A 14280-nucleotide genomic window follows, 5' to 3' on the forward strand; every position below is an offset into this window, starting at 1 on the left:
CTAAGTGTACTGCCTTGTAGTTTAAGTAAAGTTAGAAGAAGGGTAGGTGTGGCTAAACCAAAGATAATAAAAGTTTCAGTTTTATCAGAGAAATAAAAGATGGAACTGATAAAGAAGATTAAAAAAGTGTGAAGGCAATCAGCCTGATGCTATAGAGATGTTTCTGTGAAGCATGAAAAATAGTGAAGGGATTGGCAGAGATGGATAAGACAGGAGCTTAATTGTGTAGTATAAAATGTGCCTAAAATTATTTTAAAATCATACTTAGCGACAGAAAATTATAGCAAAGATGTTAGACATCAAGAGGATAGATAGTGCCTGCTTTGGGAAACTGGAGTGGTGCCAGATAAAGAAGCATTTTGAGGGTAATGATTCACATTGTAGACCTTTGTAGAAAGTTGTTCAAAAGTACTTGAGTACTTCCATTACATTTCTGTCTGTGTGAACTAATATCTTCCGAAGAGAAAAAAAAAAGAAAATATTTTGTGTTTTAGTCTTAAGATGGTGTCATATTTTAAAAACAATTATTTATCATATTTTTGGGAGTCTATTCATGCAAATAAAAATGTGAAATCAGTCTCTGGTTTATGATTTTCCCATTTCTTCTCCTCATGTTACAACTGGTATGATGGAAGACTTCTTACTTTTACATATATATTGCATTAGTGTGTTTTTTTGGGATAACAGTGTTTTCACAGAGGTGAATTTTCTTTTTTTCCAGAACCCTGTCAAGAAAATCCCAGATTCTCATGAAATTACACTCCAGCATGGAACAAAGACAGTAAGTGATAACGTTTTCAACCCTTCATGCTTTTCTAAACTATGCCAGTCTGTGAAATAGGTTAAGAAATACTTATCAGCTAAAGTTCAAGAAGCATATTTTTCCTTGATTTGTTATTTTAGTTGGTCTCTTTTCTTAGTGCAATTGAAAGTGTGTTTCATGACTACCTCTTCAATTTCTTGTAATAACCTAAATATGGCTCCATTTGACTCAACTGTAGTGTCATTGTCATCAAGTATGTTCTCTGTAATTGTTAGAGCTTTTCTTCTAGGATAGACCTTCCTAATATGTAGACATGGGTCTAATCTAGACCTTTCTTTGGTCATGGGTTTAAAGGAGAATGTTATTGCCAACGACTTCTTTGCAGCCAAGTACTTCATTTTACTTCAGTCTTTTATTTATACACCATTCTCAATTTCTTGAGATCTTGTTCTTCCTTGTCTTTCACTGCATCTTTTCTAGTTTTTATCTTCACTACTGCTCCTTTGCTTTTTTTTGAAAGAACCACAATCAAACCTGGAAGTATCTTTCTTTGCTCTATGTATTTCTATCTCTGTATAATCACATCTTCAATATAAATTCAATTGTTTTTGTGGGCTGATTGACCTGTAAAAGATGCATTGCACAACATTAAACAAAATAGAGTGGATTTTTCTACACACAATGCACGCAACTGCTTTGCATATTAATTTCTATGGATACTAGATTTTGCAGAGTAGTGTACTAATGCAAATCAGTTTCCCATTTTACATGTGACACCACCTGCTTCTGCAGTAAATTTCTTGAATACACGTCCTAACAAACTTTGTTAGGTAATTTTTTTTGATTTATTTTTTTTTCTATATTAAACCAGTAAATCTTTTCATGGCTTCTTAAAGAGTAAGCTCATGTTATTTCTAACTAAAAGGCCTTGTTAAGTGGAAGTTACAGTTCTGGAAGACTTCTGAGATATTTTGACTGCAGGAGAATGCAGCTGTCATCACCTTGAACAGAGGTGAATTGTAGTGTGGGATATATATAGCACAGTTGGATTAGACTGGACGCAGTAAATTAAACATATTGAAAAAAATATCTCTTCTGTAGGAGGGCTGTCTTTTTGGGGGTTTTTTTGTTTGTTTTAGAACAGTGAAACCATTTACCCCTGACCTTAGACACATAAAGATGGGAGTAACTTCATATCTTGATTTTGGTATTTTGCCCTAATGTTTCTACAGTCTCCTCATTATGTTCATACAGTGTACTGTATTTCAGCTAAGCTTATTTATCCCATCTGTACCTCTTCAATCTAGTGAATGTGGATTTGATGATGACTCTATTCCTGTGCAGCTGAGAAATCACAGGAAAGATTTCCCAAGCTAGAGAGTCTTCCCAGAAAACTGATTAATTTCCCAGTTGTATTGCTTGTACACTGTAATAGGAATTACTGTTCCCAATGAAATTTCATATATATTATTTATTTCTCATGATACTTTTGATATATAGGTGGGTATGAAAAAGAATATTAAATATGTGCTTTCTAATATCTCATTTCACAACCGCTCCCTCATATAGAAGTTACTGAATAGAACACTTGAGTATTCTGATTAATATGGATATGCCCAGTTTTCTGCATGTCAGAAATCATTAATGAAATAGCTAGTGTTCAGAATTTCCATTTAAGTTGTAAAAGGGGTATATTCTTTTTAGAAATGTTCTGAATTACAGCACAACATTTAGATTAAGGAGGAGTCAGTTGCCTGGTGAATAGTATCATCATTTCTGCCACATCTTGGTTTTCTTGAAAGTACTATTTTCAGACACTTGGCTATACTAGGGCATTGCATATTTGAAATACTGTGAGGCACCTGTGTTACAGAATCACAGACTTTCCTGAGTTGGAAAGAGACTCACAAAAATGAACAAGTTTACCTCCTGGCCCCACATAGCACCATTCCCAAGAGTCACACCATGTACCCAAGAGCATTGTCCAGACACTTCTTGAACTCTGTCAACTGCTGTGACAGCTTCCATGGGGAGCCTTTTCCAGTGCCCAGCCACCCTCTGGGTGAAGGACCTTTTCCTAATACATTTCATCAAGAAGGACTCTGTGAGAGATATAAGAGTAGATGTAGGATTACATCTCTGTGAGAGATGCACAATTTACTTATTTCCAAAAAGATCACATCAAGTGGCATCCATTGATTAACTAGATGGCTTACTTTGTTTTAAAAGGAAATCAGGTTTGATAAGTAAGACTTTCCTCTCATGAGGCCGTGCTGGTGGTGACTGATGACAGCGTTGTCCTTCTTGAAAACTGGGACCACTTTTGTCAGTTTCCAGTCAGCTGGGACCCCTCTCCATGTTCCCAAGACTGCCTGAAAGTCATCAAGAAAGGCTTTGGCATAACATCAGCCTGCTCTTTGAGGATTCTCAGATGAATCTCATCAGGCTCTATGGCCTGATGTAGGGATCCACTTAGGGCAGCAGATCCTGCTCAATTTCAGGATTGGCTGGGATAATTTTCACAGTCATGGTTTTGACCCTCCCCATCAAAAGACAGAGGCAAAGAAAGCTTTAAACATTTGCTTTGTCTCTGACCTCTTTGTGAAGTATGCATCTTTATCCTGTAATGGGCTGATATTATTTCTGCACTGCCTTTAACCATTAATATTCTTGAAAAAAAAAAAAAGTTCTTGTTTTCCTCCATGGTTCTGGGCAGCTCCAACTCCAACTGAGCTTTGCCTGCACAGATTTTCTCCCTGCAGTAGTAAGCAGCATCTCTGTATTCTTCCTATGTCACCTGACTTCGCTTCCACTGGGCATATACCTTTCTTTTTCCCTTACTTCATAGAGAAAATCCCTGCTCAGCCAAGCCAGGCTTCTGCCTCACCTGCTTGATTTCCAGCATTGGGGAATAGCCTGTTCCTGCCTTAGGAGGTGATGCTTAAAGTGTCCAGCACAGAGCTGGTCAGCAGCAGTGGGAACCTGAAGGAGAAGATGACTAAAAATGAGTCTTTGGTAAAATAAGGAATTGCTAAGTGAAGTTTTTCTCCTTGAAACTGGAAAAACAAAACTCAAAAGAAGCCCATACTAATTCATGTAAGGAAATCTAAATTCTAGGGAAGCAAATTGTCCATCTTAAAGAATAAATTTTGTTCATACAGGCTGTTTTATTGGGACAATTGTTTTCTGTAGGTTACTTTTTTCATGAACTTGGTTCCATGCTTTAAAATATTTTCTGTGGGAACTATTCAACAGTTTACATAGGTTTTAAAAGTGTCCATAACACAGTGTATATAGATGTATACTAAAGCTTTGAAAAAAAAGTACAGTAGTAGACTGATATATCTTTGAGACAAGTTTTTTTTGGTGGTATTACTGTGTGTCTGCATTAAATCATTGTTCCTGTCAGTACTTCTCATGTATATGTGTAAAGAAGATACATATAGGTAAGTATCTTCTGTGTAAAATTCTTGGTGTTTTTGTACGTCCATATCTAGAATTTTTAATACTGATTTAGACATCTGAAAGTAATTCCCTGAGTTGTTTTCTTCCCTGAAGAAATTCGGTTTTGTTAACCTGTAGTCATGACATTATTCTCAGGTGTTACCCTCCACTCAGAAATGAAGGGTTTTTTGCCTTTTATTCTGTATCCAGTGTGTTTGTTTGATTTGGGGTTTTTTTTCCACATGGTTTTGGACAAGTCATATATTCTTGGTGGATTGTTTTTCCTTCAGAATTTAATTTCCTGGTTTATTGCTTCAAATGCTTTTCCTGACATTTTATAGAATGTTATCATTATCATTATAATAACCATTGTCATTGCTACTACTAGTACTAGTACTACTACTACTAGTTTATTGTCTTGGAGACTGTCTTTCTTTTTACTGAAAGGGTCTTTCAGTGTGATGATTATCTATCTTATAAATGTGGGATGACCCATGTTTTTGTTTTGTTTTTGTTAAAAGTAATCTGCTGGTTATAGTCTAGGTTTTACCCATGGGCTCCATTAAAACGTAAGCATGAATTCCATATGAATTTTGTCTTTTAATGAAAACTTCTTCAGGCATTTTAACATTTCATATTAGGTGTAATTTTGAGTAATTCCAAAAATACTCTAGTTTTATGTTTTTTGATAGAACTTTTCATCATTCTCTTATGTAGATAACTTAATTATTTTAGAATTAATCTCTTGGTATCTAAATTAATTTAGCATTTTTTCCAGCTAATCTTCCAATAATATTTGAAACCATAGTAGTAAATATGATATTTTTACAAATTTGAAAGGAAAAGAAATAATTATGAAGGTAAATGATTTTAAATAATTATTAAATTTCTAGTGAAATGCCTTCTGTTACCTTATTTCTCCATGTAGTGATTTGAACACTACTGGTTGTTTTAGTATATGAAATACTATTTATTGTACTATAGAACATTACCATTCTTCAAATAGAGAATTAATATAGATTTTCAGTAAAATTTCCATTTTACTTGATCTGTGATTTGAGAATAACAGATGAGAATAATAAGCATAAGCATTCTTTCCTCAGAATTTCTAATAGCTCTGAGAAGCTGGTTTTGTATATAAAAGAAATTGCTTTTAAGTTATTTTGACCTGTTTTGTTACAGTATTATATTTGTAACAATATAATACTGTATATTGTATTATTGTATTATTGTACAATATACAATACTGTATATTGTATATTGTAGTATTGTATAATACTGTATATTGTATAATCATGATTTAAAAAAAAATCAATTTTATACCCCAATTTATTCTTATTTTCCTTTTTTAGAAGAGAAATTTAACTAAGCAATGTATATATGCACAAGAGCTGTTTTAAATAAACTTAGAATCTTAAACTGGTGAATGTTAAACACCATTTTGTTACCTTGCTGGAAATATTGTTTGTACTTTTGATAGAAGTCTAGAGTACAATTTTCTTCATAGAAACACTCAGCCACATTTTGCAATGAGATGATTAGGAAGTAAACACTGTAAACCATTTCTTTCTCAGCTGTCTTCTGTGGTTTATTCAGAGGATGTATTTGTTCCATTCTTACTACTGCTTCAAAAGTACTTTAACACTTTATTCAAGGTAGTGAAATTTCAAAATGAAAATATAGCTAAGATATTTTAGTAAGAAACCAGTGCTCTGTGTTGTTTGAAGCTTGGGTTTGGTTTTTTTTTTTAACATTAGTAGCATTTTATGTCTTGGTGACACCCTGAAGAATTGTGGAAAAAATAAAAAAGCTTGAATGATTAAGATTATAATTTTTTTTTCTTTACAGGTTTCTGCTTTGGGATTGGATCCTTCAGGTGCTCGTTTGATAACTGGTGGATATGATTATGATGTAAAATTTTGGGATTTTGCTGGAATGGATGCCTCTCTCCAAGCTTTTCGGTCACTCCAGCCTTGTGAATGGTAGGCACGAAGGCCGCCTTTTGCACTTTATGTTTCATGTCAAGCTCCCGGTAGAATGCACAAAAGCCTTGTAAGAAAGCTTGTTTAAAAGGCTCTTGAATACCAAGGAATGTGAACCTAAGAACTAGGCTGCTTATTTATTTTCCTGCTTTTTGCAGGGACTTGCATCTTTTCCCTTTTTAGAAAGCTACAGGTGGATTTGCCAATGCAATTGTTAATAGCACATCAGAAAAGGAGACAAGTTGACTCAAAGACAAGTTGACTATCATAGTTGTAACTGACATTATTAGAATACACTTTCTATATGTATTCTGCTTACATAAAACTAATTAAGAGAAGAAGCAAGTTAAAACAATTGACCCCTTTGTGGGGAGCCTCTCTAGTTCCTGCCAGGATTTCTGAAGGGAAGGAATTCATTAAGTCCTCTGTTTCAGAAACCACTGGTCCTTTGCATTGCAGTGATTGCTGAATAACAACATAGTGTGAAATAGTGTCTTTCTTAAAGAAAAAAATATACTTATTTACGTTTATTTCTATGTTTCTATACCTACAAATTGAAAAGAAAATGCAGGAACCATTTTTAGAGAGTTATTTTCCATACTATCACCATCGTTCACTGATAATTAAAAAGTAAGTGAAGTGAGTTCATTTAATTATTCCAGAGAACTGGAATAAAGAACTGCTTCAACAGTAGTGCACACTGAGCTTTCTGAAAAATATATTGCATAAAATAAAACACAATGGTTTTAGCAAGGTACTTTCTGATGTCTGGCTTATGTAGTACAGTTTATAAGGTACTTTTGTGTGATTAAAAAAGGGATTGAAATTTATTATACACAGAGTAAGTCGTACTTAGAATGTCTATTTTTAACCATTACTATCTTAAAAATCTACAATTGAGTTTTGGTCAGTTTGGAAAGCTAGAATGCGTATAACTGACTACAGATTTGCCAAAAATCTAGATAATGAAAGATGAGAAGAAGTTTGGACTGTTATCCTTAACAGGAACAAAATAGAAAGGAATTCTACTGTTGGTCTGAAGTGTGATAAATTGGAAAAATAAAAAGTGTGCTTTAATGCATTATGCAATTCCAATCTCTTAGACAGATCTTGACTTCTTAGAATAAGCTGACAAATGATACATTTACTTTGAAAACATAACTAAGTAAACATGCCACTTAAGAATGAGTAAATAAATAAATAAATAAATAAATTTTAAAAAAGGTAAGTGTTTTCACATGTAAAGTGACATGTTCAGACTTTCTGGCATGAGTTTCATTTACATGATTAGTTAGCAGGATATAATTGGTATTGTCCTTCCTCTGGTATCACTGAGCAGAAAGAGCTGACTGTCTTTACTCCCACAGTGGGAAATTATTTTAATAAAGCATTTTCAAGTTTAGCAGAAGAGTGCGTTCAAATTTAGTAGTACTTGCTAATAATGGTGTAAAACATAAATATTGTAGAAAAATCACAAGTAGAATATATGTTAATGCTCTATTTCAGGGATAACTTGCAGATAAATTGGTAAGCTCCTTTTAGCAAAAAACTAATCGTAAAATATAAACTTAAAATACTTGTTATTCTTGACACTGTTAATTTAGTGTGTTGCAAGGATCTCACAAGTATTTTTATATAAATATTCTTTGTGAAATCCTTGTGATTTGAGTACATTGATGTATAAATAAAGTATTTAAAACATAAACATGAAGTAATATTAAAAATAGACTTGACTGGTGTGAAGTTTGGAAATTACATTTATGGTGCAAGTCCCATGAACTATTTTGGGGGCTCAAAAAACTTATTATTCAAATATAACTTCTCTATCTTTTTCTAAACATAAAACTGGAACTATATCTCTGTCTGGTAAAAAGATTCAACTTCAAGTTCTTTCATGCTTATGTTGAGACAAGCTGGTGAACACTATAAGGAATATTATATAACTTGTGTCCAGGTGTATATATGTTCTTATATTACTTTTTCACTGTGAAGTTTATTATTGAAGGGCTATTAGCATTCACAGACTTGAATTTCAAAGAATTCTGAGGAGTTCTGGTATGGAAACATTAGGTGTTAGCAGAAATCCAGATCTGGAGCCATAAATTTAATTTCATTTTAAAAATGAAGGGGCCTGAGATCAATTCTGTATTGTCAAGGCTCCATTTTGTAGCATAATATCAGGTTACTCTCTTAATTTCTCCTTGGATTTGTGATGTAAACTGAAAAAAAACCTCCAGCCTGACAAAAAGCTAGTACTTTCAAGCCATACCTTAGTGTTAAAGCCAAAAGGAAGTGTAAGGCAAAGCTTTTATGTGTGTAGAAAATATTTGTGTGTCATAATTCTACCCATGTATGTAGCTCTGTTCTGCAGGTCCTGGTACAAAGTGCTGTGCACATTTGGCAGTTTTAAACCAAAATAACTCATATTAATGCTATTAAAAGGAACTGTTTTTATAAGTTTCCCAAGACTTTTGCTATAACATTAATAAGAACCAAAAGTGTTTTCCTAAAGAACTGCCTTTGTAGAGCCTCACTTTTGGTCATGTTCCAGTAAACATCAGAAAAGTGGTAACTTCTGTGACTTTGCAAATATTCTACTTATAGAAACAATTTTAGAAGTCACATTGCACAGTCAAGAAGGTATGGGTTTAGGTTTTTTTTCATTAGGTAAAAGTCATGGAAATCTTTTCCCTAAAGCTAATATTTTCACAAGACTGATTTGATAAATAATTTGTTATGTTTTTGATAAATAATTTGTTACTGTGCTAGCTGCTCTAAAATCAGTTGCTTTTCTTACTGGGAGAAATTTTAAGACAAAAGAAAACTTTGTTCAGACATGCTGATAAAGAACTACTGAGAAGCAATGAGATGACATTGTTTGAATTATGAACACTGCAGTGTTTATAGTATTAATGCCTGTAGTTTGACTTTTAGTATTTTGTTGTCTGAAAACAGGTTGTTTTTTTTTTTTTTTCAGAAGACTCTGTGGCCATTTATGCATTGTGGATTCTTTCAGAAATCAGATTTTACTTCTGAGCTGTTTGTTATTACGTAGTGGTCAGATCCTTTTCATGCACGAGACATGCATCAAGTGAAAATATGTTTTAGACTAGTTTTTAAATGTTTACTTTTTATGTTTACATTTCAACTGTGATAAGTGCAGAATAGTGCTTTGGAGATGTTGGCTGTTTTCTTTTGCCAGTTTCAGCATTAGAGTATGAGACATATAACTTAATGAGTACTTTGTTCTGTATATAGTATTCAGGTGGGGCTTAGGAATATTTTGTATGAATCATATGATTGGACAAGAGAGCTTGGAAGTACAACTGAGAAAAAATTTTAAATTCCTAATGTGTTTGTTCTGCAAAAACTGAATCTGATGCATTCTTTAGTCTAGGTTTATCAGCTGTCTGCAGAGAATATTCTAGCATTTACATATTATTTCTCTTGTGGGTTTCCTGTAATTTCTTTCAGTGCTTCCTCTGAGCTTAATGTGGCTGGCCATCTTCTTTTCTAAGAAAGTATCCATTTTTTTCTCTTGAGGATCAGAATGTTTATTCAGACATTGACTGTGATCTATTTTGGAAATTCACAGATTTGAATGTCTCCTTTCTATTAAAAATCAGCTTATAATACTCAGTCCAATTTGGCTGCCAGTTGGTATTGCATAATAGGGTGCTTGAAGCAATTTTTAGCTTTTGAATTGTAATGTAATCATTTTTGCCAAACATTTTTGAATAAGAAACTTAAGCTTAGTTTACATTACTATGATCAATGAAGAACTTTTAAAGTATTACAATATTTTAAGTGTTTCATGTAGTAAGTCATGGTTTGAGGACAGATTTAATAGATAATAGCTACTGCTGAGAAAATTATGTGAAGTCAGTACTGTATAAGAACTGAAATGCTGAAATATTAAATTAGAAGTTGCACAGTTGGTTTTTTTGGTCATCTGAGTGTTAACGTCACTAATGGGAAATAGTGTTAAAAGGTAGTTTCCTGAAAGGTGCTAGGATTTGAATGCACACAGTAATGTTCTTAAGCAATAAGAAGATTTCTTTGGGAATATTTTGGATGCCATGAGAATCCAAATCTAGCTGGCAAATGTGTTCCAATCTTGTACTTGAGATTAATCTAGAGGCAGAGGTGAAGTATTAATATAAAGTAATGTTACTTTGCACATTCTGTTAATGTGCTGGGATATAAATTCTGGCAGGTGTGAAGTGGATAGAATGCTTTGCATTCTTTGCTATCCTTATAATGAAGTATAGGGAATCAAAGGGATATCTGCTTCAGATAGAACAAGAGCCATGAAATTTGTTCATAATTCAAGTTGCTGAGATAATATGCTGAAGCTGGAATTGGGCTTTTCATTCATCAGTCAGCTTTGCACTTTCAGTTCATCTTTGTCATCTTGATACTATTATTCCATGGTTTCTGCCGCAGGTTTTCTCAATCAATGAAACATGTGTGTGAGAACACTGTTAAAACAAATGAACAGTCACCTAAGACATAGTAAACTAGACAGATGGTTATCTATTGTCATGTTTCCAAGGCTGATGGTGTTATTTAGCTTTATCCTAAAGTTTGATGAAATTAAAGCCCCAACCACAAAAAAAGATTCAAGAATGCTGACCTATGACTAATATCCTGGTATGTGAGGTACAATGAAGTTTTATGTATGACTACAACATCCCGTTATAGTAATTTACAGATTACTGTAATTCCACATTCTACTTTTGGGAAGATGAAAAAGAATTTTCATCTCTAGGTAGTTAAATCTGACACATACTATTTTTCCATTGGAGTTATAATAGCATTCTTAAAGAAATATGTTTGCCAGAAATGACATTTTACATGTTTGATAAGCTATATGTGGTTAAAAGAAACACGACACATACGACAGTGGAATAAAAAACTATTCCATTAGTAAAAGACTTTCTGCCTCCTGCCTGTCTGATATAGGAGTGTATATAGATCTGTTTCTGCAATATGGTTTCTCACCATTGACACTTTAGTTTTAGTGTAAGTTTATGGGAACATTAACTGAAATGGTTTATTTCTCCCTTTTTATTTTCCTTTCTTTCTTCTTTCTTTGTAGTCACCAAATCAAGTCTTTACAGTATAGCAGCACAGGAGATGTCATTCTCGTTGTCTCTGGTAACTCTCAGGCAAAAGTTCTTGACAGAGATGGCTTCCCAGTAATGGAATGCATAAAGGGAGACCAGTACATTGTGGATATGACAAACACAAAGGTAAAGTTGGGAGCTGGAGGTTGTTTACTTGCATGCTGTGAGTATAACACTAATAAGCAAAAATGTGTATATTTTTAATGATAGTTAAAAATGCAAATGAAGAAGGGTTCATTCATAGTTCTGAAGTGATTCAACCACAGTTGGTTGTGTTTTGACCACTTTGCCCTTGTATTTTCACAAACTTTGATACAATGCTTCTATTTACCTAGATAATTTAAATTCTGGTCAGTTTTTAAAATAGCTTAAGCCTAAAAAGTAATGATAAAATCTAAAGCTCAGACTGATGATAAAATTGATTTACTTATTTCTTGTAAAGTATATTGCCAAATAACTAAGCTTAATGCTGTTTTGCCTAAAGCTTTTCTTGTCAGATGACTATTTCTTTTGGCTGGTGATACATATATAAAACCATCAAATAACATCTGCTTTAGTTCTAGTTTGCTTAAAAATAATTTAGATTTTCTTTCTCTTGTAAATGTCTACAATACTGTAGTCCAACAGTCAAAATGCTAAAATACTTGTTATATTGCCTCATTAACTTTTCAGTATTTCTCTCCTTATTTGTGCCTAAAACAAACTGAAGTCATTGCAGCATTTCAAGAGTAGTTTCCAAATTTCTCTTTGAATGTAGGCAGTGAGCATGTGCCTGTACTTCAAAGAAGTAAAGCCAACTGGACAATATATAAATCCGGTTATATTCAGTTATATATATATAGTTATATTCATAGTCATCATAATGGCAATTGCTTACTTTGCATGAAACACTCACCTTCTGTTTTTTTGTCTTAAAGGAAAACAACTGACTAGTCAATTTGCAACTTCAGTATTTTATGAAAAACTCATCTGAGATTAAACCCCTCTTGATTCTGAAATTCTGTTTCCTCAGTTTTCTCCAACAGGATCTTTGGCTAGTGTAGATTGACACTGGTGTATTGTGTCAGTATTGTTGTTACTGTTAATTCTGTTACTCTTCTGTCTCTTGAAAAAGTTTGTGTGAAACTGTAGTGATGCCTGTTGTTTCATCCTTACTCTGCATTACAATTCTCCCAAGAGAAAAAGAAGTGTGATTCTGTGCTTGTTTCTGAAAGGAAAAAAAATAGTGGAAGAGTGTAAGGGTTTTTCTAATTCAGAGATGAAAACAAGTAGGGATGAAATGGATGGAGTACATACAATCTGTTAAATCATCCTGATGTCAGTCAGAAGGGTCCAAATTTGTGCCTCAGCTTTCATGTGATTCCACTTGAAGGATGTGGAGTAAAAGTTGTAAAACCTTGTAAGGGACTTAAAGTTGTAAAACCTTAAAGGGACTTACAGCTTGCAAGTCCCTTAAAGACCTCTATGTTTATTTCTTTAGGGTCACACAGCAATGCTCAATTCAGGTTGTTGGCATCCAAAGATAAAGGAAGAATTTTTGACATGTTCTAATGATGGGTAAGTATTAAGGTCTATCTTTCTCACTGTTTTTTGGGAGGCTTGTTGAGCTCTTGTATTTTACTGTGCCTTAATTTACTTTGAATATAATTATTTTTAATCTTTAGTAACTACTTAATATAGTGAGATCTGGAAGGAAATACTATATTCCTTTTGCCTCTAGATAATAAATGTATTTTGTTTGTATTATTTTAGTTCTGTAACTTGAAATAATTTTTAATAATATTTCATGAAAGTTGTTGGTTAATTGTTTTTTACAAAAATTCTTGGACAAAATTTTACTTTATCTGGTATTCCTTTGGAGTAAAATAATTCCTGTGGAGAAACTCAATGTAACTGAATTCACTAGGAAGATTGAGGATTTCAATTTGAAGTTACAAGTTTCACTTTAGGTGTAACTGAATATTGATGGGTGTTGTTTGACAAGTGTCAAAGAGACTGTTAGAAATTATTTTGTGGCTTCAGTCTTGATCTTTGTGGTTAGAATCAAATGGCAAATGGCAAAATATCACATGGTTAGAATCAAATGGCAAAATGTCATGTGACATCTGCATTAATTAAGTTACTGCAGCTGTCAGTAGCAGGTTCATGAATGATTTTTTACTGATGTTTTAAATATGCAATCTCCTTTACTCTAGAGTGGCAGTAAGGATTTTCCCCACTAAAGTATCTGTAGAGTAGTCAACTGTAAAAAGAAGACTTCAATTATCCATTTCTTTAAATAACATTTTTTTTTCCCAAAAGGGACTGACTTACATGGGTACATGAAAATATTATTTTAAGGGGAAAATTCACAGTTTCTGATAAGACCATGTCAGAAGGAGAAAAGCCTGAATACTACATTGTGCTTTATGGAGAAATTAAGTTTTAAAAATACACTTGAGCAAACTGTATATTGTTCCAGGTTTTAGGCAGAGAGGTACTACTTCCATAATAGGAATTATTATTAAATGCTAGAGTCAGTACTTTAGACAGTTTGTTGATATTTTGAATGTAGTTAGACATTAGTAGGGTTTCTTTATTAGGTTGGGTAGTTTGTAGATCATGAAAAACAAATTAAGATACTATAAATGATGAAGATTTCTAATTTTTCCCATCTAATCAAGTCCCCTAACTAATATACCAAAAATGCACTCAGTACATTCCTGATACTTGAATTGCTGTGAATTAAAATGGTCTGGACAAGTAAGAGAAAACCCAATAAACACTACTATAAATGGCTGCATAATTGCATTTTCACAGATGCTACATGGCTGAAATTGCAACAAAAGTATTTTAAACTGATTGCATTGTGCTTCATGCTAGTGACAGGTCTTTCAAGGATTTGGATATGTCCTGTGAAAATAAACAATTTGTATTGCTTAATTTGCCCCACAGGGCTTGAACACGCTATTCTGTCTGTGAA

The 14280-nt window shown here is 33.2% G+C and overlaps 1 protein-coding gene across 1 annotated transcript in view; it reads left to right on the forward strand.

The window, feature by feature from the left end:
* WDR70 (WD repeat domain 70) overlaps positions 1-14280 on the forward strand; it is a 126582-nt gene that overhangs the window by 30396 nt on the left and 81906 nt on the right. Inside the window, exons 6-9 of the mRNA XM_066568864.1 lie at positions 722-781; positions 6056-6189; positions 11291-11444; positions 12799-12875. Coding sequence (XP_066424961.1) covers positions 722-781; positions 6056-6189; positions 11291-11444; positions 12799-12875 — 425 coding nt within the window. The remainder of the gene's footprint in view (positions 1-721; positions 782-6055; positions 6190-11290; positions 11445-12798; positions 12876-14280) is intronic.

This window comes from Molothrus aeneus, chromosome Z, assembly GCF_037042795.1.
Source record: "Molothrus aeneus isolate 106 chromosome Z, BPBGC_Maene_1.0, whole genome shotgun sequence".
Taxonomy (NCBI): Eukaryota; Metazoa; Chordata; class Aves; order Passeriformes; family Icteridae; genus Molothrus; species Molothrus aeneus.